This window comes from Podarcis melisellensis (assembly GCF_964234715.1).
Source record: "Podarcis melisellensis genome assembly, chromosome: 9".
Lineage (NCBI taxonomy): Eukaryota > Metazoa > Chordata > Lepidosauria > Squamata > Lacertidae > Podarcis > Podarcis melisellensis.
Window position 1 is genome coordinate 842,421 of NC_138541.1, and position 23,537 is coordinate 865,957.

The 23,537-nt window shown below is 54.5% G+C and overlaps 1 protein-coding gene across 2 annotated transcripts in view; it reads left to right on the plus strand.

Moving 5' to 3' along the window:
- RAB11FIP5 (RAB11 family interacting protein 5) overlaps positions 1-23,537 on the plus strand; it is a 52,138-nt gene that overhangs the window by 23,592 nt on the left and 5,009 nt on the right. For both annotated transcript variants that reach the window (XM_081924762.1, XM_081924763.1), the window contains exons 2-4: positions 1,502-1,938; positions 4,291-5,035; positions 15,791-17,803. In XM_081924762.1, coding sequence (XP_081780888.1) covers positions 1,502-1,938; positions 4,291-5,035; positions 15,791-17,803 — 3,195 coding nt within the window. The remainder of the gene's footprint in view (positions 1-1,501; positions 1,939-4,290; positions 5,036-15,790; positions 17,804-23,537) is intronic.

Genomic DNA, 23,537 nt, shown 5'->3' on the forward strand with positions numbered 1-23,537 from the left:
AAGGAGAGGAATGAGTAACGATTTAAGACTTTTTTTAAAAAAGCTAAAATAACCATAGACTAAAAGAAGGTGGAAACTTCCTAAATTTCTTGGGTGGGCTTGACGAAAGAAGGGTGTTTTGAGCAGGCTCTGAAAGAGGACAGTTGAGGCTCCTGATATCAAGAGACAGGGAGTTGATAATAATAATAATAATAATAATAATAATAATAATAATAATAATAATAATAATTTATTATTTATACCCTGCCCATCTGGCTGGGCTTCCCCAGCCACTCTGGGCGGCTTCCAACAAAATATTAAAATACAATAGTCTGTAAAACATTAAAAGTTTCCCTAAACAGGGCTGCCTTCAGATGTCTTCTACAAGTCAGATAGTTGTTTATTTCCTTGACATCTGGTGGGAGGGCGTTCCACAGGTCGGGAGCCACCACCAAGAAGGCCCTCTGCCTGGTTCCCTGCAACCTCACTTCTTGCAGGGAGGGAACCACCAGAAGGCCCTCAGCGCTGGACCTCAGTGTCTGGGCTGAATGATGGGGGTGGAGACGCTCCTTCAGGTCTACTGGGCCGAGGCCATTTAGGGCTTTCAAGGTCAGCACCAACACTTTGAATTGTGCTCGGAAACATACTGGGAGCCAATGTAGGTCTTTCAAGACCGGTGTTATATGGTCTCGGCGGCCGCTCCCAGTCCCCAGTCTAGCTGCCGCATTCTGGATTAGTTGTAGTTTCCGGGTCACCTTCAATGGTAGCCCCACGTAGAGCGCATTGCTGTAGTCCAAGCGGGAGATAACCAGAGCGTGCACCACTCTGGCGAAACAGTCTGCGGGCAGGTAGGGTCTCAGCCTGCGTACCAAATGGAGCTGGTAAACAGCTGCCCTGGACACAGAATTGACTTGTGCCTTCATGGACAGCTGTAAGTCCAAAATGACTCCCAGGCTGCACACCTGGTCCTTCAGGGGCACAGTTACCCCATTCAGGACCAGGGAGTCCTCCACACCTGCCCACCTCCTGTCCCCCCAAAACAGTACTTCTGTCTTTTCAGGATTCAACCTCAATCTGTTAGCTATCCATCCTCCAACTGCCTCCACACACTCCCTTATTTATACCCCACCCGTCTGGCTGGGTTTCCCCAGCCACTCTGGGCAGCTTCCAACTGAATATTAAAAACAGCATCATCAGACATTAAAAACGTCCCTAAACAGGGCTGCCTTCGGTTGTCTTTTAAAAGTAAAATAGTTGTTTATTGCCTTGGCATCTGCTGGGAGGGTCTTCCACAGGGCAGGCTTTGAGCAGGCTCTGAAAAGAGGACAGTTGAGGTTCCTGGTGTCAAGAGGCAGGGAGTTCCAGAGGGCATGTTCACGCTCAGAGCTTTGAGTTCTTGCACATGAGGGACGGATCCTGGAGGGGATAACAGGCGTGTGTGAGAAGGGGATGGGGGACTAGAAGGGCCCCTGGCCGGGCACATTTCTCATGCGCTTCTTGCCCCTTCTTCCCTCTTCTTCAGGTGGTACAAGCTGCACTCCAAGCCTGGCAAGAAGGAGAAGGAGCGCGGGGAGATCCAGCTGAGCATCCACTTCACGCGCCACAGCCTGACGGCCAGCATGTTTGACCTGTCCATCAAGGACAAGCCCCGCTCGCCCTTTGGGAAGCTGAAGGACAAGCTGAAGGGCCGGCAGAAGTACGACCTGGAGTCGGCCTCGGCCATCGTGCCCAGCAGCAGCGGGGCCCTCGACGAGGAGTTCGGCCTGGCGGGCAAGAAGGCCAAGGGCAGATTCTTCTTCAAGAACAAGCTGCGCAAGTCCTCCCTCACCCAGTCCAACACCTCCCTGGGCTCCGACAGCACCCTCTCCTCGGCCGGCAGCCTGGTGGGCATCGGACCCTCCGAGGCGGGCATGGTGCCCTCGCCCAGCCGCCACAGCAGCTTCTCCACAGACCGCTCTGGTAAGAGGGAGGAGGGCGGGGGGAATAGCAGGTCGAGGGCGATTCCGGCATTGCGGCGGGTTGGGATGGATGATCCCTGGGGGGCCCTTTTGACTCTGCGATTCTGTGATTGAGTAGAGCCTAGAAAGGTGTGGTGCTTTGCTGAGGAAATATGGTTACAGGGGTACCTCAAGTTGCAAACGGGATCTGTTCTGGAAGTCCGGCCGCATCCTGAGGAATTCGCAACTGGGCGACTGCTTCTGCGCATGTGTGTAGAGCGCTTCTGCGCATGCGACGGAACTCAGAAAAATACTTATGGGTTTGCCGCATTTACGCATCCAGAGGGACGCGTGAGCGGAGGTAGGACTGTACTTAAAAGTCACATTAAAATAATAAATAAATTGATATGCTTCCCTTCTTCCAAAATTACAGGGCGGTTTACAACATAAAAACGCAAAATGCATAATATAATATTTAAAAAGCAATACTCCCACCTCCCAGGCGCGTGAAAAAGGCCGTAGATTGAATGGAAATCTTCTCACCTGGCGCCTAAAGACATTTAGTATAGGCTCCAGGTGAGCCTTCCTGGGGAGAGCGTCACCCAAGCAGGGAGTCACCACTGAAAAGGCCTGTTCTCGTGTGGCCCCCCTCCAGGCCTCTCTGTGTGGAGGGAGAGGGAGAAAGGCCTCTGATGATGATGTCAGGTCAGGTGGGGAGAGGCAGTCTCTTGGTATTTGAGAGATCCTAGAGTAGGAAGGGACCTCAAGGATCATCCGGTCCAATCCCGGAAACACAGGAAACCCAGCTTTAAAATTCGGGACGGAGGGCCACCCAACCTCTGCTTAAGAACCTCCAAGGAAGGAGAGCCCATCACTTTCTGAGGGAGCCTTTTTCTCTGTCGAACAGCTCATACAGTCCGAAAGTCCTGTTTAGACGGAATCTCCTTTATTGTGACTTGAAGCCATGGGTTCAGGTCCTGCCCTCCGGAGCAAGCCCGTCAGATAATGGAAGAGGGCTCTCATTTCTCCTCCCACTGTATTTTTCGCTCTATAAGACGCACCAGACCATAAGACGCACCTAGTTTTTGGAAGAGGAAAACAAGAAAAAAAAATCTGAATCCCAGAAGCCAGGACAGCCAGCGGGAAAAGCCCCCAAGAGCCGCACTCCCTTTAAAGAGCACGCGGAGTTTGTGTGCGGCTCTTGGGGGCTTTTCCCCGAGGAGGGAGGGGGGCAGCCCTTCTCCCTCCTCGGGGAAAAGCCCCCAAGAGCCGCACACACGCTCCACCCAGCTCTTTAAAGGGAGCGCTGAGCAGAGCCTCCCGCCTGCATTCGCTCCATAAGATGCACACACATTTCCCCTTACTTTTTAGGAGGGGGAAAGTGCGTCTTATAGAGCGAAAAATACGGCAGTCTTACAGGCTAAGCATCTTCAAGTCCATCAGCGGTTCCTCAAAGGGCTTGGTTTCCAGACCCTTGGTCACCTCGGAAGTAAACACGCAATGTGACTTTGTAGGGGGCATGAGGAGAGCTGGATCTGACCCCAGCTTCTGGGAATCCCAGGTGGGGAGAGCCCAGCTTTGGTGCTTGCCATTTGGGCATCGAGTCGGCCAGTGTGAGAGCAGGATGCGCCCTTGATGCGCCATGGTCCTGATCCAGCAGCAGATGCTCTCTGGAGGTTCCTGTGCTTCTGTGGCACTGGGCAGGGCCCTGTGGGAACGAGATGCTGGATGAAATGGGCCCCCTTTGGCCTCATCCTGCTGCTGAGGGGCTTTTTGTAGGTTCTTATCCCAATGCTCCATGATACCCTCTCCCAGCACTTTGAACAGGCCTGGAAGGGGGTCTCCTTAGAGGTTTTGCAGTCAGGGCCTCGAGCCTCCTGGCTGGCAAATAACAACAACAACAACAACAACAACAACAACAACAATTTATTTATACCCCACCCATCTGGCTGGGCTTCCCCAGCTGGGTGGCTTCCAACAAAATATTAAAATACAGTACAGTGGTACCTCTGGATATGAACGGGATCCGTTCTGGAGCCCTGTTCGCATCCAGAAGCGAATGCAACCCGCGTCCGTGTGCCACGATTCGCCGCTTCCGCGCATGCATGTGACGTCAATTTGACCGTCTGCGCCTGCACGAGCGGCGAAACCCGGAAGTAACATGCTCTGTTACTTCTGGGTCACCGCAGTGCGCAACCCGAAAATACTTAACCTGAAGCTACTTCAACCCGAGGTATGACTGTAATCTGTTCCGGGATCCGTTGTGGCTCAAGAGCCGGAAGGGGGCGGCCCCAGAGGGGGTTGGGGGGCCTTGTGGGCAATGCGGACGGCTGGCCCACCAATGACCCTTCCCCTCCTCTCTCTTCCTCTCCAGTCAGAGACTTCCTGCCTTCCCCCAAGCTGACCCACAAGAGGGCCTTCAGCGACGAGGCCTCCCAGTCGACCCAGAGCCTGAAGCCCCAGAGCGACCCCATATCCCGGTCCTCCCTGTGCATCAACGGGAGCCACATCTACTGCGAGGAGCCCACCCCAAAGCCTTCCTTCCTCCCCGCAGCGCCTGCTCCCCCTCCTGCCGCTGCCGTCGCCGCCAGCAAGCCGCAGGAGGAGGCCTTTGGATCCGAGCCGCCGGCCGCCCCCGAGCCGGACCTGCCGCCCTGGTCCAGCAGCATCTTGCCGAAGGCGCCCCCCAAAGACCCTCCCCGCTTCATCCCCTCCCCTCCCATCCTGGCGGCCCAGGAGGAGGACAAGCTGTCCGTCAAGACCATCGCCCTCCACAAGCACCGCGTCAGGGCCAGGAGGGAGGAGGAAGAGGCGGCGGCGGCGGCTGCGGCGGCCGCCCTGCACGCCGAGAGCAAGCCCATCCAGATCGCCACGCCCATGGTCTTCTCCGGGGAGGTCCGGAGGGTCCGGCCCCAGCAGGAGGAGGAGGCGGAGGAGGAGAAGAGGTTCTCCAAGACGGGCTTCTTCCGCCGGGGGAGCAGCAAAGAGGGCAGCGGGAAGAGCGGGGAGCCGTCCCCCCGGGTGGTGGTGGCAGCTGGAGAAGAGAGGGGCAGGAGCCGGAACAGCAGCAGCAGCTGGTTCAGCCTCCAGGATGCCAAGGAGATGCCCCCCAAGCCCAGGTGAGAGGGAGAGAGCTTCTGTCCCACTGCTGGTGTTGCCTGTGTCTGCCAGGGAGGAGGGTGGCGCTGGGAGGGCCAGGTTTGTGCCCCCGGTCTGTGTGCTGCTGCATCTTGGCCCTCTGTGTCGTGCCTGCTGGGCGCTGGGCTCCGGGCAGGACTTGGAAGAAGCAGGGGGCGCGGAGCCTCTGGAACGGGCCCCCTGCCCACGTTCGGTGGGTCTGGTTGGGGAGAACTGGGTAAGGAGGCTGTGCTGGCGCAGTTGGGCTTGCGGTGGAGAAAGGCTTTGCTGAAGCAGGTCTTGAGGGGGTTCTGGAGAGAAGAGACAAGCAGGCAGTTCCCCCAGGGCAAAGGGGCCAGGGAGGACTCGGGGGGAACAGGGATAAACAGGGCCAGGATCCGCAGATCTCCCCAGGGCGCCTCTGCTCCTGGAGGGTCCCGCGTGGAGCTGCAAGGGTTATCTGGCTGCTTTTCGGTCGGACTCTGCCCTCCTGCTCTCCTCCCCGCCAGGCTCAGATTTGCCAGGTTTCTTTTTTGGCAGGGCTGGAGCAGCTTGCAGAGTCGAAAGCGGAGCCAGGCGGCAACGGAGCCGTCCTAGGAAGTGGCTCTGCTTTGCTCAAAAACCTGGTTTTGAGCATGACATGAACAACGTCCTCCTTGTCACTTTCCACGCCGCTCCTCTTAATTGATGATTATTTTATAAAATGTATACACTAATTAGGGACGCGGGTGGCACTGTGGGTTAAACCACTGAGCCTCAGAAGGTTGTCGGTTCGGATCCCCACGACGGGGTGAGCTCCCATCACTCTGTCCCAGCTCCTGCCAACCTAGCAGTTTGAAAGCACACCAGTGCAAGTAGATAAATAGGTACCACTCCGGCGGGAAGGTAAATGGTGTTTTCCGTGCGCTGCTGTGGTTTGCCAGAAGCGGCTTAGTCACATGACCACATGACCCAGAAGCTGCACACTGCGGTGCTCCCTCTGGCAGTAAAGTGAGATGATCGCCGCAACCCCAGAGTCGTCCGCAACTGGGCCTAATGGTCAGGGGTTACCTTTACCTTTATACACTAATTGGTTGCAAAAACCAACAATGACCTCCATGTGGTTTGCATCGAGACTAAAACAGGGGAAAAAATCATTGGCAAAACTGGTGAAAAACAACAATTTAAAACATTTTTAAAAATCAGCAATGAACTGAAAGCTAATTTGAGACCTGCATCAGCTTCCTAAACTTCTGGGGAGCTGCATCGCTCTGTATCCCACCGAGAGCAAGTGGGGTGGGGGAGGCTTAGCCATCCTCAGAGCAGAAATCCAGCTTTCGTTTCCAGGTGTCCCTGGAGGGGCTCCTGCCTGCAAAGCTCACGGATCTCTTTGGAGGCATTGCAAAGGTCTGGGGTGGGTTGTATGGTGCGTAACTTGGCAGTACAGTCGTACCTCCTTTTGCGTCCGGGATCCGTTCCGGAGCCCTGGACGCTCGACAAAGCGTCTCTCTGTGCATGCGCAAAGAGTGATTTAGCGCTTCTGCACATGCGCGAGCAGCAAACCCGGAAGTAACCTGTTCTGGTACTTCCGGGTTTGCTGCGGACGTTGGATGAAATGTACCCTAAACGGGGTGGATGCAAAACAAGGTACCACTGGAAATCTGCTAGGACAGATAGGCACTACTTTGTTGCTGTGGCTGACCTGTGCCTAGGGATGTGGCAGGTTTGGATCATGACCCCTGGGAATGGCCTGCCCGTGTGCCAGAGTGGCCTCTCCAGGGCTCTAAAGGCAAAGGTGAGCGAAGTCGCGAAGAACAGGCAGGGCAGGGGCTTTGGGGAGTTGCTGGTGTAACCTGTGGCTCCGTGAGGTTTGGCGCTCTCTAGGTCTTGCCGCCTCGGGCACTCTGGGCCTTTGGTCGCCAAGTGGGCGCTTGGCTCTGTGTTGCCATTGTCTTACTCAAGGCTCCGGCAGGAGGGGCTTCAGAGGCGGGTTGCCAGCTTGGGCCAAACCTCTGCACTTCCGGGCTTGCTGCGGACGTTGGATGAAACGGACCCTAAACGGGGCGGATTCAAAATGAGGTACCGCTGGAAATCTGCGAGGGCAGATAGGCTCTGCTTGGTTTCCTTGGCACCTCCTCCCTGAGATCCCCCCCAGGGTGTTTCAGATGTCAAGGGGGCTGGGGGGGGTCATTCTGAGGCTCCTGTCTAGGTTCTGAGCACTGCAGCTTCTCCTCAGTCCCCCAACTGGGCTCTGGAATGGCAGTACTGAATGCAGTGTTGCTGCAGGTGGTCGGATGTTGGGGTTTGGCTTTGAATGCTGTGCTGCCGTCAAGTTGAAACTCGTTTAATGACCACATATTTTTTGGGGGGGGGTTTCAAGGCAGAAGCGTTTGGCCAAGTCCATGGGCAGCTTCCGTGCCGCCTTGAGGGCAAAGTCCCGTTCCCGGACACTGAGAAAAGCAGGGTCTTTTCCTGGTGCCAAATCTCAGGTATTGTTTTTGGTGATGGCGTCAGTCCCGCTGCCCTGCTTTTACGCTTTCCTTCTCTGTCCCGAGGCAGAGATCCTTCAGGTTGGCTTTCTTCCACTGCAGCCACCACATGGGGAAGTTGCTAAGTGGAATCTTCCTTCTACACTCCGATGCAGCTGTACCCAGCATGCTGGGGGGAAATGGCCAAGCGCTGCTCCCTGGTGGCTCGGGCAGGGTGGCCGAACCTGTGTTGTCACCTGCCCTAAATATCTGGAGTGGGGCATGCATGCATAGGCCCTTTCCGCCTTCAGCATCTTCCATCAGTACAGCTGCAGTGGAGTGCAGAAGGGAGTCTTTCTTTGTTTCTGACAGTGGAGGGCGCCTTGATCTCCCACCTTCCCCTTCAGTTGTGGGCCTGTGGACCCTGCAGAAGTGCGCTGCGGACCCCTCGGGTTGTGTGTGTGTGTCGACGGTTTGAGAGCCACCCTCTGCTGGGTCGTGAGCTGCCTTTTTCAAGGTGCGTTTCTGAGTCATCGTGTCTGACGAAGAGCGTCCTGAAGGGCGCAGAGAGAAGGGAGAGAGAGAAGTTGCTCTTTGTCTTGGTGCCGGTTCTGCAGTCCCGTCCACCAGTGAGATCCAGGCCTGGGGGGCAGCTGGGCTGTCGGTCTCCCCCCAAGCCAAATAGCGATGAGCCCGAGCTGAGCACCGGGGAAGTTATTTTTGGAGCATGTGTTGTTCTGGCGCATGATGAGATCCTGACTGGAGCATGTGACGCGCAAACAGGGCTTGGCTCACTCAGGCTTTCAGCTTTTTCCTGCCGTGGTTCTCTTGACGTTCCCCTTCCCTGGGGGGGGGGGGAGTGGGGCTGCGCCTGCTTCTCCTGCAGAAGCAGAGGGGCTGTCGTGTCTCTTGGGATCCCCTTCAGCTGAGGATCGGGGGCCCCTGGGGGAGACACAGAGGTGCCCTTTCTTCTCCAGTGTTTGGTGATGCAAAGGAATCACAGTACTGGGACCCCTAAAGGCTATCCAGTCCAACCCCCAGCAATGCAGGAATCTCAACAAGAGCATCCGTGACAGAGGTCCATCCAACCTCTGCTTAAAAGCCTCCAAGGAAGGAGAGTCTGCACTCTCCCAATACTGTTGTTCTGTCAAACAGCTCTTAGATTGGTCTCAACCAGGGCCAGGGCCTTTTCAGTAGCAGCCCCGATCTGGTGGAACGCTCTGTCCCAAGAGACCAGGGCCCTGCAGGACTTGACATCTTTCCGCAGGGCCTGCAAGACGGAGCTGTTCCGCCTGGCCTTTGGTTTGGACTCAGTCTGACCCTTATGTTTCCCTCCCCTTATGGTTTTGACTTTTAAAATGAGGCTGCATTTTTAATTGCATTTTAACCTGTATTTTAAATTGGACCCCCCCCTTACGTTTTTACCGCGATTTTACTGGTGTTAGCCACCCTGAGCCCTGCTCTGGCCGGGGAGGGCGGTGTATAAATAACATATTATTATTATTATTATTATTATTATTATTATTATTATTATTATTATTATTGTTACCCCCCGGATATTCTTCCTAATATTTAGCCAGAATCCCCTTTCTTGTCATTTGATTCCCTTGGATTGGGTCCTCCCCTCTAGAGCAGCAGAAACCAAGTTTGCTCTGTTTTCTATGGTGCAGCCCTTCACATATTTGAGGATGGCTCTCATCCCAGCTGGTCGTACCCATCAGGTGATTGGCAGGTGGGTGTCCCTCCCTCCCTGTCATAGATGACCTGTGGGGAGGGGGAGATAAAGACCTGGAAGCCCATCTCCCCTGCAAATTCCTTCCTTCTCTCTTCTTCCTGATCATTTACCAAGAACAAGAGTGAATCTTGTGGCCCACTAAAGAACAGCAGACAAAGGCATGGAATCTTTCTAGTCTGCAAAAAGCATATGCCGTAATTTATTTCTTATTATATACCGCTGTGTCATTTCAAAAATGGATCAAAGCTGTTTACAGCAATAGAACATAAAGCTGCACAATAAAAACTAGGTAAGAAAGTTAAAAGCAGACACCAGTTAGTCACCGTAGAAGGATGTGTTCTTAATACAGTCATACCTCAGGTTAAAGACGCTTCAGGTTGCATTTTTTCGGGTTACAGACCGCCGAAACCCATAAGTACTGGAAAGGGTTACTTCCGGGTTTTGGCAGTCGTGCGTGTGCAGAAGTGCTAAATTGCGCTTTGCGCATGCGCAGAAGCGCCGAATCACAACCCACCTATGCGCAGGCGCGCCGTTGCAGGTTGCGGATGCTGCGGGTTGCGAATGTGCATCCTGCACGGATCACTTTCGCAACCCAAGCGTCCACTGCAGTGTGCATAGGCCCTGGCAGAATAGAAATGTTTTTGTCAGGTGTTTAAAAGTTTGCACACAAAATGCACCTGCTGAATCTCCAGTAGCAGGGAGTTCCGCTGGACTGGGGCCATGACACTAAAGGCTCAGTTTCTCATTGTTGTCAAATGAGCTTCAGGAGCCAGCAGTGCTCCTTCAGATGATCTCAGTGATCAAGCTGGGATATAAGGATTCGGGTAACCTCTGAGGTGCCCTGGACCAAAGTTGTTTGGGGCTTTTTAAATTAATAAGAGAACCTCAAACCTGGTTGGTTTAGTCTGATACGGGAAAAGCAGCAAAGAATCGTAGAATTGTAGAGTCGGAAGGGACCCTGAGAATCATCTAGTCCAGCAGTTCTCAACCTGTGGGTCTCCAGATGTTGTTGGACTACAATTCCCATCATCCCTGAGCTCTGGCCTTGCTAGCTAGGGGTGATGGGAGTTGTAGTTCAACAACACCTGGGGACCCACAGGTGGAGAAAGGCTGATCTAGTCCGACGCCCGGCAATGCAGGAATATGCAGCTGTGGTTTGACACCTTAAAGACATAAGAATATCAAAAGAGCCTGCAGGATGAGGCCAGCATCCTGTTCTCCCAGTGGCCAGCCAGATGCCCCGGGGGGGAAGCAGCAAGCAGGATTCGGGCACAAGAGCAAATCTCCCCTCCTGCGGTTTCCATCAACTGGGATTCCAAGGGTGCAGATGCTCAGCTTAATTCGGTTTTCCCTGTGTGCCTGCCTTGTGGAAGCAGAATTTGCACACAAGCTAAAGGAGCTGTCTGGCTTGGGATTCAAGGAGGGTGGCCGAAGGAGTCTGCCTAATAATAATAATAATAATAATAAATAATTATACCCCACCCATCAGGCTGGGTTTCCTCAGCCACTCTGTGCAGCTTACAGCACATAAAAAATGACCAGAAGAACCAGAAATCAGCTGTGCTGGCTCTTGGCTCTCTCCCTCCTCCATGAAAACCTCTTTTTAATAAATTTATTCATTTGGTTTTTCAAATTAAAGTTTTACAATCACATGTCCAACATTCAACATAAAAACAAGATCCCACGGAATCTCCTGGACTTCTTCCCTCCTCCCCTCTGTGGGTCCTCTCCTGCTTCATCTTTTATAATAATCCGGATCTTTTACATCTCCATTACAGTAGTACCTCTGGATGCGAAGGGGATCCGTTCCGGAGCCCCGTTCTTATCCTGAAGCGAACTGTGCGGGTTGCGATTCGCCGCTTCTGCGCATGCGTGTCACATCACTTTGAGCGTCTGCGCATGCGTGTCACGTCACTTTGAGCGTCTGCGCATGCGTGAGCGGCGAAACCTGGAAGTAAGACATTCCATTACTTCCGGGTCGCTGCAGAGCGCAACCCGAAGCTACTTCAACCTGAGGTATGACTGCATATCCGAAATCCACCATTAAACTACAAGTGTTATTCCAATCCTACCAACGATTTGAATTCTTTACAATGGTTTTTAAGATAAATTATATTTTTTTCCCATTCCTTATTAAAATTCTGGTCTTCCTGATTTCTGATTCTTCTGGTCATTTTTGCCATTTCAGCATAGTCCATCAACTTAATCTACCATTCTTCTCTGGTCGGGACTTTTTCTTCTTCCCATCTCTGGAAAGGTGTCTAGGTGGCTTAAAAGAGGGTTAGGCAAGGTTTTGACTGCATCCTTGTCTCGCCCTCTTTTAAAGCCACCTAGATTGGCAGTCATCACTGTCTTGTGGCAGGGAGTTCCATAGTTATACATGTAGCCCTCTGGAGAGAGCTCTCGAACCAGTTGCTTATTTATATGGGTCAATGGAAGTTAGTTGTGTGTGCTCAGAAAAATACACACAGATGCTCGGCTTAATTCGGTTTCCCCTGTGTGCCCGCCTTGTGGAGGCAGAATTTGCACACAGGCTAAAGGAGAGCAGCTACCCAGAGCTGTTTTGCTTGGGATTCAAGGAGGGTGACCACCTAATAGTAATAATAATAATAATAATAATAATAATAATAATAATAATACCACCCCACCCATCATACTGGGTTTCCCCAGCCACTCTGGGCAGCTTACAGCACATAAAAAAATGTGAAACATAAACTATTTCCCAATACAGGGTTGCCTTTAGATGTCTTTTAAAAGTCAGGTCATTGTTTATTTCCTTGACATCTGATGGGAGTTCCCCCACTTCCTTTCCGTGGCCCCCTGAACCCCCCAAGTGAAAAAATTGATGCTGCATTGGTCAGAAGCAGTGGCTCCCAGATTTTGGTGCCAGCTCATGTTCCCCCTGCCGTGATGGCATCCGCCTGCCGCATCCCAGAGGAGGGGAAAAGGCTGCCGTAGCAGAAACGCAGGCCTGGTCTTGTGACTGCGACGCTGCAAAGCTGCCTGCTAATCGGCCCTTAAAATTTTTGCAAATAATAACTAAAACCAGGTGGCGCGAGTTCATTGCAATTGCACCCCGTCCTGGTCTCCACAGGCCGAGGGGAGAGAGGGGTCATCTCTGTGCAAGACAATCCTGCGCATTCTAGGCTGCATCAACAAGTCCAGGGTTCTGCTCTGGAGACCCCACTTGGAGTCCCCTGTCCAGTTCTGGGCGCCGCAATTTAAGATGGGTGTCGACAAGCTGGAAGGTGTGCAGAGGAGGGAGACCAAGACGGTCAAGGGCCTGGAAGCCAAGCCTGATGAGGAACGGTCGAAGGAGCTGGGTGTGTTTAGCCTGGGAAAGGGGCGACTGAGAGGAGATATGAGTATTTTAAGGGCTGTCATATGGAAGAGGCAGAAAGCTTGTTTTCTCCTACTCCGGAGGGTAGGACTCGAACCCATGGCTTCAAGTAAGAAAGTAGATTCCGACTCAACATCAGGAAGAACTTTCTGACAGTAAGAGCTCTTCGACAGCGCCCTCTCTGTGGAACGCCCTCCCACCAGATGTCAAGGAAATAAACAACTATCCGAATTTTAGGGATAGTTTTAGGGAAGCTTTTAATGTTTGAAGTTTTATTCTATTTTTAATGTTCTGTTGAAAGCCACCCAGAGTGGCTGGGGAAACCCAGCCTGATGGGCAAGGTAGAAATATTATTATTATTGTTATTGTTATTATTATTAGACAGTGGAACAGTCTCCCTCAAAAGGTGAAAAGGTGGTGGTCTCTCCTTCCTTGGAGGTTTTTAGGCAGGGTTTTCATGGCCATCTGCCTTGGATCCCTCAGTTGAGATTCCTGCGCTGCAGGGGGTGGACTGGATGACCCTCAGGAGCCCCTTCCAAGTCTACAGTTCCGTGGTTCTATGAAAATACTTTGACTCTCTGTGACCACGAAGGTCCTGTGAAGTGGTCTCTCTTGAACAGCCCCACTCCCAGGTTTGCCACTGCAGTGGCGTCCCTCACTCTCTTTGTGATCCGCTGTGCAAGTGTGAAGAGTGCCCCTGGGCGCGTGCAGAATGTCCTCTCACCAATGTGAAGCCACAATCCGTATCTGAGGTCAGCAAAGGGGGTGTTTGATCAGATGGACGTGTTTCCCCCCCGAGTAGGCCATTGTATGCTGAGAGCTGAATGGGGATTCTGGGAGGCAGAGGAGAAGATTTGGGGGTTCGGTGCAGAGACTCGGTGGATGGAGACCGCGCTGCGCAAATTGCAACCCTGCCACTAATAATAATAATAATAATAATAATAATAATAATTTATACCCCACCCATCTGGCAGGGTAAAGCATCAAAGATTAGAAACTTCCCTAAACAGGGCTGCCTTCAGATGCCTTCTAAAAGTCTTGTGTGGACGCCAAGGAGACTGAGAGGAGATTAGGAGAGCTGTCTTCAAATACCTGGAAGAGGGAGCCAGCTTGTTTTCTCCTGCTCTTGGAGGGTAGGACTCGAACCTGGATCTTCAGAGTGCAAGAAGGGAGATTCCTGCTCAACATCAGGAATATGAGGACAAGAGCAGGTCAACAGGGGAAAGTCAGGCTCTCGTCAGGGATTCTTGAGCTGAGATTCCTTCTCTTGGGAGACCCCTTCTCATGCTCCGATTCTAGGATTGGGGCCCAGTTCCCCCTCCCCGCAGCTGCATTTCTGGGTGCGTCTTCGGAGCGTGGCCGGCTGTTCCGGAGCAACAGAGCCATGTTGGAATCTGGGACATAGCTGTCAACATTTCCCTTTTCTTGCGAGGAATCCTATTCCGAATAAGGGAATTTCCCTTAAAAAAAGGGAAACCTTGACAACTATGACCTGGGAACAGGAGGCGGAGTTGGGGGGAGAGGCTTAAAGGGGCAGGACTTGGGTGAGAACACTGGGGCAGAGCAGGTGGGGCTGCTCTGGAGGAGGAGGAATCTCAGGTTGTTTTTTAAGATGGGAAGGAGATGGAACGCCCTCTGCTTTTTCCTGCCGAAAGATGCCTGGAATGTTTCCTCTCCTGCCTGCCCTGAGCCCCGTGACCAGGAGGAGGGCTGGCCAGGTATGCCTGGAATGCAGCTCTGAGTGGCCTCATCCTGAGCTGCTGGACCCCAAAGGCAGTGGTCAGCCGGACGCCTGGGTTCCTTTGCTTCCTGGGCCAGGATCTGTGGATGTGCCCCTTCGAGGGAGGCAGCTGCACTGAGCAGAAAGAGGAGGGTCTGTGGGTTCTCCTGGCCACGTGAGTCCTAGGGGTCCCCACGGAGAGAGGCCACTGGGCCTGGACCAAGGGACCCCTCTGCTGCGGAGTAAGGCCGCCCAGCCACTCTGGGCGGCTTCCAACAAAGTTTAAAAATACATTAAAATGTCCCACATTAAAAACTTCCCTGAATCTGCTGGCCTCCCTTCTCCCTCTAGTGTCAGGTGGCTGAAAAGCAGAAGCCGTGGTGGCTTTGGGGGGAGAGGCCAGGAAACCAGCTTGGGTTCTGCGACTGAAGGGGCTCGGGGGGGGGGTGTCACCCAAAGGTGGGTTTGCCACGAAGCTGCCCAGTTCCCAGGATGAAGGCCTGGGAGTCCAGCCCCTTTGCTGAAGGTCTGGGGGTCTCCTCTGCGCCTGAATGGGGACCACCTGCTGCAGCCTTCCCCGTCACCCACCGTGGGCACCTTCTGGGCTCCAGGGAAGGAGAGAGACGGGTGTCTGGATGCCACTGGCGGCAGCTGCAGGAGCTGCGCCCACCCGCAAAATACAACCCGGCCGGCAGGCTGTTCTTCTGTGCAAACTCGAGGAAAGGAGCTTCCTTTCGGATTGGGTCCTACGTCATGGCATGTTGCTTGGCGGTCCTCACCCCATTTCTGGCCCTCCAGGAGTCCCATTCTGCCCCCCAGGACTGGGATAGGCGAAGGGAAGGGCAGGTGTGGAACTGGAGGGGGCCCTCTCTGCGGAGCGCACCCCAAGACTGTGAGCAGGTTGGTGAGTGTGGGGAGAGGGACCCCCCCCACAAGAGAGGACGGGGTCCATTCTTGGTTTGTGCCAGAGGCGTTTCTCTCGCCTGCCAACCGCAAATGAACGTCAAGTGTCTGCAGTGCATCATACAGCATGGGGGGGCATTCAGTCGGGGTGTCTTTGTGGGGGGGGGGCAGCCTGTGCCATCGCTGTTTATTTCCCCTGCCTCTGCTTGCTCCCTCCATGCTTTGGTTTGATTTTTGCCATCCTCCTTGCCCTGCTTCAGCAAAGCCTCGTTCTTCCCAGAATGTGCCCTGACGTTTGCCGCTCTGTGTGTGTGTGTGTTTTGGTGAGCGCAGATTACCCCATGGAGCATTAACTGGGGTGGGGGGGGCGGTGGGGGGGTCTGTTCTGTCTCTCTCCACAGCCTGAAAGTGCCTGCTAAGGTATAGACAGCCCTCAAGCTCCGAGACGGCCCCTGCCCCTGCCCTTGCCCCCAGCCCCAATTGTTGGTTCTGCCCCATTGCAGTCACACGCAGCCCCTCCCCACCCCGGCAGAGGCAGCCGCCCTTCCTGCGAGGACCCGATCCTGGCTGACCAGATACTAAACCTGCTTCCCCTGCTCGCTTTCTCTCTAGTTCCCTGGACCACCCTTGTCTCTCTGCGGATCAGGACCCCCCTCCCTTCGCCACGGCTGGAGACCTGCCGCCCGAGGCCCATAGCGCCAGCACCCCAGAGGCGCCGCCGCCGTCTCCGCCCGCCTCTGCCAGGGCCCCCCTGGAGTGGGACGACAGCTTTGACGCCTTCGCCACCAGCCGGCTCCGGCCGGACGCTCTCAGGGAGCCTCCGCCTGCAGGGAAGGGGCTGGAAGGCGGTTCCCACCCGGACGCCCCCCTAGCTGAGACCCCGGAACCCCAAGCCGGGGGACAGGAGGACGCCGGCCCAGGGAGCCCAGATCCGCTGAGCTGCACCCCTGAGCAGGCGCTGGCAGGAATGAGAAGAGAGAGCTTGGGGGGCCAAGCCTTGGGCCAGCCCTCGGAGAGCAGCTCCTGCGAGGAAGGCCCCGCTTCGGGAAGCGACGCAACGGCAGAGCAGGCCCCGGAGGACAGCGGGAGCCCCTGGCCCACCGCCGATGAGGTCTTCTTGGAGGAGAGGCCCCCTCCTCCGCCTCAGAGTGCGACCGCAGAAAGCCCTCTGCATGGAAGTGGCCGGGCCCCCGAAGCCGAAACTGGGGAGGCCTCCGCAGCCGACTTGCCTCGCTGGGATGCCGTGGGGCGAGAGGAAGCAGCCCTCTGCTTGGCACCGGACGAGGCGCCCGATGCCAGCCTGAATATAGAGGAGGCCAGAGAGATGCCCGGCTGGGGGGCTCAGGAGCAGGCCGAGGGACCCCCCCGGAAGCCCCCAAGGAGGTTCGTGCCCCTCGGCCTAGAGGAGGCGTGGGGCGTCCAGGAGAGGCGGAAAGATGGGGCAGCTGTGCCCGAGGAGCTGGAAGTGCCCGCAGAGGGCAAAGGGAGGCCTCTCCCAGTGGCCGCCACCTCCTCCTCCTCCCTGGCGCCACTTGTGAAAATGGGAGCAGCTGGCGTCGGTGCCATGGGGAGCCTCGGGCTGGCAGGCGATGGCGCCGAACCTGCAGCAGATAATGAGCTGAGGGGCCGAGTCCTCCCTTCGGGGGGGACCCCGGGGGCCGAGCAGTTTGAAACTTGCCCTACCGATCTCTCCTTGGGCGCGTCAGGCCTGTCTGACTCCTCCATGTGGCAGGCGGGCGCTCCCTGGCCGCAGGGGCTCTCGGAGCTGGGCTCGCTACAGACAGCCAAGGAGATCCCCGCACGCAAAGAGACCCCCCAGGACCCCCGGCCCAGCCCCTCGGTCCTGTTCTGGACAGCCGTGGAGGAAGAGCAGCCGCCGTCGCAGGACTCATGGCCCGAAGGACGGCGGGCAGGACTTGGGGGGCCGGAGGAAGATTTGCCGCCAGGAGAAAGAGGGGCTCTCTCCTTTCCCGAGGGGGACCCTGCGCCAAGCCCCCTCAGCCAGAGCCTGCCCGCCACGTCGCCCGCTTTCCCGGCGGTCTTGGCGGGCGGGCAGCTCAGGCAGGCTCGGGCCGGCAGCTCTCTGAGCGAGTCGGAGCTGTCGTCCAGCTGGTCAGACGACCGGGTGGTGGACTTCAAGAAGGCCGACTTCTGGCAGGCGGGCAGAGAGGAGCCTCAGGGCAGCTGGACGGACACCGCCCTGGCTCCGGGCAACCCCTTTGCCCCCTGGGCCGGGACACCACCGCCAGCTTCCCCGCAGAACAACCCCTTTGTGGAGAGGCCTGCTGACCCAGCCTCCTCGGAGGCGGCCGTCCTGCCGGTCTCCTGGGTGGAGGGTCTGGGTGGCCCGGAGGCGGCCCCTCGCGGCTTCTTCCTTGCCCACCCCTCCGAGGACCAACCGGCCGCCCCCGTGACTTTCTCCACGCCTTCGCTGGAGGGGGCTGCCCACCCCAGCGACTTCCTCTTCCCATCTCCCGTCCTGCATCCTGACCTGGGCAGGGGCTCCGCTGTGGCGGCCCCCTCCCTCGCTCTCCCGCGGCCCAGAGCCGCCTCACTGGCCTCTTCGGTTTCGCCCGTGGGGGCGACGCAGGCGGAAGAAGCGCCTCCTCTCCAGTGGACGGCCAGGTGAGCTGGGCAAGGCGTGTGTGTGTGTGTGTGCGCGCACCAGGTGACCCCCCTCCTTCCCTGTGGTCTTGGGGCGTCTCTCCCAGGAAACCCCCCAAAGCCCTGGGTTGGCCCTCCTTCTGCCCATGGGGGTGTCTTGACTGGCTGCAGCTCACGGGACCCCCCCCCCCACAGCACAATCCTACCCCTTGCCCCCCCCCAAACTGCATGGCAACTTTTCATGCCCCCTCCATGGCTTTTCTCTTTGGTTTACCCTTTTCCTCCTCTTTTAAGGGCTGTGACTAAATCCCTCTCTTCTCTCCTAGCTCTGCAGAAGGGGGCCTTTTGGAGCAGGGGCAGCTCCTGCCCCCCCCCCCGGCATGCTGGAAGCAAAGGCTCAGTGGGGGGGCCAAGGGGGAAGTGGCTCTTTGTGGTGGGACAGTCGCCCCAATTCTACCACTTGGCCTTGGCAGGGGAGACCTGCGGGGAGGGGGTGTATGTTGCTACTCTGTACCCCCCACCCACCTGAGTGGTAAGATCTCCTCCCATGGTTTTATTCACAGTTTAAGCATACCACTTAATTTGCATACCACTTAATCAAAGAATCATAGAGGTGGAAGGGAACCCTGAGGGTCATGCAGTCCAATGCAGGAATGCGCAGCTGCCCCATCCGGGGATCGAACCTGCAACCTTGGCGTTACCAGCACCACGCTCTAAACACTTGAGCTTTTCACACCCAAACTATCTCAAGGTTTAAAGCAGATCTTTAAATGTGAACTCACTCGCTGGCCATGATGGTCTTCGATGGTTCTGTTCCATCTTTCAGCGTTGTCTCAAGGGGGGAGGGTATTTGTGCATGAACAAGGAAGCAGGAGAGATTTTTTTTGTAATGCTCCCCTGTGGCAGCATTTCCTGTAAAAATGGTCAGTGCACAAGCTTCCCCCGAGATGCAGCTTTAATTCCGACTAGGAAGGGGACAGGCACAGCCGATTATTATTGCGATTATTAATTGCATTTATCAGTTTCTTTTTTCACAAGAAGTGATCCAGAGCGTCATGCAAAATGATGCATGTCTTAAAAGAGCAATGTGACTTTGAGTAATCTCCTTTTCTCTTTTGGAGCAGCAATTCCCCTTCGCATGACATGCCCTCCCCATCGCGTGTCAAGGTTGGAGACTTAACACACTCCAAAATAACAGCTTAGTTTTTGAAGGCTTTCCTGGACGTGGGGAAACTTGGATCTCTGCAGATCGGCCTTAAAGGAAAAAGGATGGATAAAATCAGATGGGGCCCTCTTGCACCCATTGCCACCCAGTCTGGCAGTTAGTGATGATTTATCATGAGAGATGCCTGTGGTCTCCGTGGCACAGAGAACCTTCTGCCAGTTTTTGGCGGGGTTCCATCTATGCCCCTATCCAAACAGGGACAGCTTGGCTTTAGTAACCTCTAGGTTAGATTACTGCTGCGTGTTATATGTGGGGCTGCCTTTGCAGGTGGTTCAGAAACTGCAGAATGCTGCAGTCCAATTGCTGGCAGGGATGTGTGTGTGTTGGTGGTCTGACCTCATAAAGCTTCTCTTAAGTCAGCTGAGCTCAGTTTGTTTCAGAGCTCAATTCAAGGTGCTTGTTTTTCTCTATAAAACCTTGTTCAATTCAGGTTCGCATCGAGAGAGGTGCTGTGTCCGGACTTTTAGATGTTCGCCTGAAGCCCATCTCTAAATGTCCCTCTCCAAGAAAGGGACACGGGTGGCGCTGTGGGTTAAACCTCAGAGCCTAGGACTTGCTGATCAGAAGGTCGGCAGTTCGAATCCCTGCAATGACAGGGTGAGCTCCCGTTGCTCGGTCCCTGCTCCTGCAAACCTAGCAGTTCGAAAGCACGTCAAAGTGCAAGTAGATAAATAGGTACTGCTCCGGTGGGAAGGTAAACAGGGGTTCGTGCGCTGCTCTGGTTCACCAGAAGCGGCTTAGTCATGCTGGCCACGTGACCCGGAAGCTGTACGCCAGCTCCCTTGGCCAATAAAGCAAGATGAGCGCCGCAACCCCAGAGTCGGTCACAACTGGACCTAATGGTCAGGGGTCCCTTTACTTTCAGCTTTAAGAGAGGTTTAGAACAGGCATCCCCAAACTTGGCCCTCCAGCTGTTTTGGGACTACAACTCCCATCATCCCTAGCTAACATGACCAGTGGTCAGGGATGATGGGAGTTGTAGTCCCAAAACATCTGGAGGGCCGAGTATGCCTATGGCTGTCCTTATGCTTTAGCGGTTGGTACTGCTCTGAGCTGCTGATTGTTTCTTCAGAGGCTGGCTTACGATTCTTGTTTTTAGAAAATTATCTCTTTCAATCTGTTGCAAGTCATCCAGAGACCGCTTGGTGTCAGTCAACTAGCAAGTGAAATGAAGAATATTAACCCTGTGGCCAGCTCTGAAAAAGCCTGCTGGGCAGAGAGGTCTCCTTTGGTTTCACTCCTGTTCTTCACCCACCCAGCTGTAGTAATCTGTCTTAAATGATCCGAATGAACTTCGTGGGACAGTTCTCTGGAGGTCCAAGAGGATTAAATTCTGGGGGACCCCAAAATCACTGCCTCCTGCGTGGAGCTGCTGTTTTTGCCCTTTTGGGTGTGCCTCCACAGTTTAACAAAAACATTTTGGGGAAAGGTGTGCAGAAAAAGAATACTTGGCATTTAAGTGTCCCAAAGTGTTGTTCAGACCTCTTCTGGGTAATCCTCCCTGCCAGGCGCAACAACAACAACTTATTATTTATACCCCGCCTGTCTGGCTGGGTTTCCCCAGCTACTCTGGGCGGCTCCCAACAGAATATTAAAAACACCATAAAGCATTAAAGACTTCCCTAAAGAGGGCTGCCTTCAGATGTCTTCTAAAAGTCGGATAGTCGTTTCTTTCCTTGACATCTGACGGGAGGGTGTTCCACAGGGCGGGCGCCACCACCAAGAAGGCCCTCTGCCTGGTTCCCTGTAACTTCACTTCTCGCAGTGAGGGAACGGCCAGAAGGCCCTCAGAGCTGGACCTCTGTGTCCTGGCTAGACGATGGGGGTGGAGACGCTCCCTCAGGGATGCTTGCTGGAAGTCACTGCATAGCTTTTCAGGGGCTGGCCAGTTACATGCAAGACTTTGGCCTCCAGTTAGTGCAAAATGCAGCGGGTGACGCTGGCTAACTTGGTTTCCAAAGGCAGCTGAGCCATATTCCAGGTGTCGAAATAATCCACCAGAGATGCTGTCAGTGTATGATGGCTGTGTGATGTTCCAGGATGTTGGGCTAGGAAAGCCTTTTGTCCGACCCTTTTGTCTTCCTGATGGCTTCTGCTGGGAGCAATTAAGCACCAGAGTCTTTCTCCTTCCTCACAAGGAGCAACGGGAGGGACGTGGAGTTGTTTTCATCCTACAAAAGAGTTGAAAAGCGGCTCATAGCTTTAGATTGCAGCCTGCAATGTGTTCGTTTTCCACCCGTGTCCAAATGCAGGGCTAAAAATAGCAGCACAGAAACCGACTTTTATTAGGATTTCTCAGTGAAGTTTGCCGAGGTGTTTTCCTCTATTGCCAGCAGGTGGTGCTGTTGCTGCAGAGATCTCTGTGAGGGTCCCTGGAATAACCCCCCCAGACCTGCTACATTGGCTGGGGGAGACCCCTGAGCAGTTTACGGTCGGGGTCTGGCCTCCTCCTTTTAAGACTCGCCCCACTCTTGGTCTGGGCTTGCTGGAGGTGGGGGCCTGCAGTCTTGTGGGGCTGCCTTTCAAAGTTGCGTGTCGGATTTTTTTTGGGGGGGGGCGGGTCCGCCATCGGCACAGAGTAAAGAGCCCCTCCTGCAGGAAAACCCTTCTTGGAGTCTGTGACCCACAAGCCTCTTGCCAGGGGGCCTCTGTCTAGGTGTTGTTTGGCAGCAGTGCCCAGATGCAAAGAAGCAGGAGGACAGATGTGGGGGAACAATAGGGGTACATGCCAGCAGATTTCTGGGGGAGGGCTAGGCCTGCCCTGCAGGGAGGTGGTATTCAGGCTCAGTTGGAGATTGTACTGGATAAGAAGGGGTGTAACCTAAGACCACCCCCAGGTACATCATACCTACATCACAGAAAAGTCGGTCTACAGCAGAAATCTGAGTGCGCTGTTTATCTCCTGTCTGCCAGGTTACCTTTTTAATGGTCACCTGACTGGATTGCCTGGGGAGCCTGGCCAGTCTTTTGTAATGATCCATACTTAGTTCCTGAGCCAGGTCACAGGCTCACCCTATTCAAACACAGGATTTGTGAAGAAAAAGACAATGGGGAGGCTTTTTCATTTTTCTTTGACCTTGCAGAGAAAACATTTGGTCAGTTTGGGAATCAAAATGGTTTCAGGTCGGTCTTCCTGTGTTGATCTATGTACGTGCTTGGTTGGTACATTTATGAACATTTATTATATATGTAAGACTTTAAAATTCTTATCACACTTCCCTTTGGGGCGTCTGGTTGGCCACAGCGAGGGCAGGAGGCTGGACTGATCCGCCAGCTCCTCCTCGGGTTCTTACACAGGCGGCACCACATCCACGGTCTGCAGGTCTTGTAAAATTCGCAGCACTAGGGAGCTTGTTCGGGAATGGTCATTTACCAGGGATGCTTCAGCTGCGATTCTCGCATTGCAGGGGGTCAGGCTGGATGGCCTTTGGGGGACCCTTCCCACTCTACATTTCCATGAAACTCAGGGTCTGAGAGAGGGGAAGAAGAGAGTCCGTTTGCTTCTTGAGGGCTGTGCGAGCAGAAGCTCTCCTCTGCTTGACCTCCTGGGAAGTCACTGTCAACCATAGCAGATCCTTCCTTCCAACTCTTTGTTGTTGTTTAGTCGTGTCCGCCTCTTCGTGACCCCCTGGACCAGAGCACGCCAGGCCCTCCTGTCTTCCACTGCCTCCCGCAGTTTGGTCAGACTCATGTTTGTAGCTTCGAGAACACTGTCCCACCATCTCGTCCTCTGTCGTCCCCTTCTCCTTGTGCCCTCCATCTTTCCCAACATCAGGGTCTTTTCCAGGGAGTCTTCTCTTCTCATGAGGTGGCCAAAGTCTTGGAGCCTCAGCTTCAGGATCTGTCCTTCCAGTGAGCACTCAGGGCTGATTTCCTGAAGAATGGAGAGGTTGGATCTTCTTGCAGTCCATGGGACTCTCAAGAGTCTCCTCCAGCACCAGAATTCAAAAGCGTCAATTCTTCGGCGATCAGCCTTCTTGATGGTCCAGCTCTCACTTCCATACATCACTACTGGGAAAACCACAGCTATAACTATGCGGACCTTTGTTGGCAAGATAACGTCTCTGCTTTTTAGGTTTGCCATTGCCTTTCTCCCAAGGAGCAGGCGTCTCTTAATTTTGTGGCTGCTGTCACCATCTGCAGTGATCATGGAGCCCAAGAAAGTAAAATCTCTCACTGCCTCCATTTCTTCCCCTTCTATTTGGCAGGAGGTGATGGGACCAGTGGCCATGATCTTCGTTTTTTTGATGTTGAGCTTCAGACCATATTTTGCGCTCTCCCCTTTGACCCTCATTAAAAAATTCTTTAATTTCTCCTCCATCCGCATCCTTCCAACTCTACAACTCTGTGATTCCATGTTGCGCTAGGTGGACCTATGGAATAGCTGCTTTGCGCCAGGCTTAGACTCTGGCCTGTGCTTCCCGCCCCCCGAGAACTACAAGTCCCAGAGTCCTTTGGCTCTTGTGGGCGTTTCCTCTGCGCAGGCAGGAGCAGCGGGCAGGTTGTGGCGCTGAAGGTCCAGCCATGACC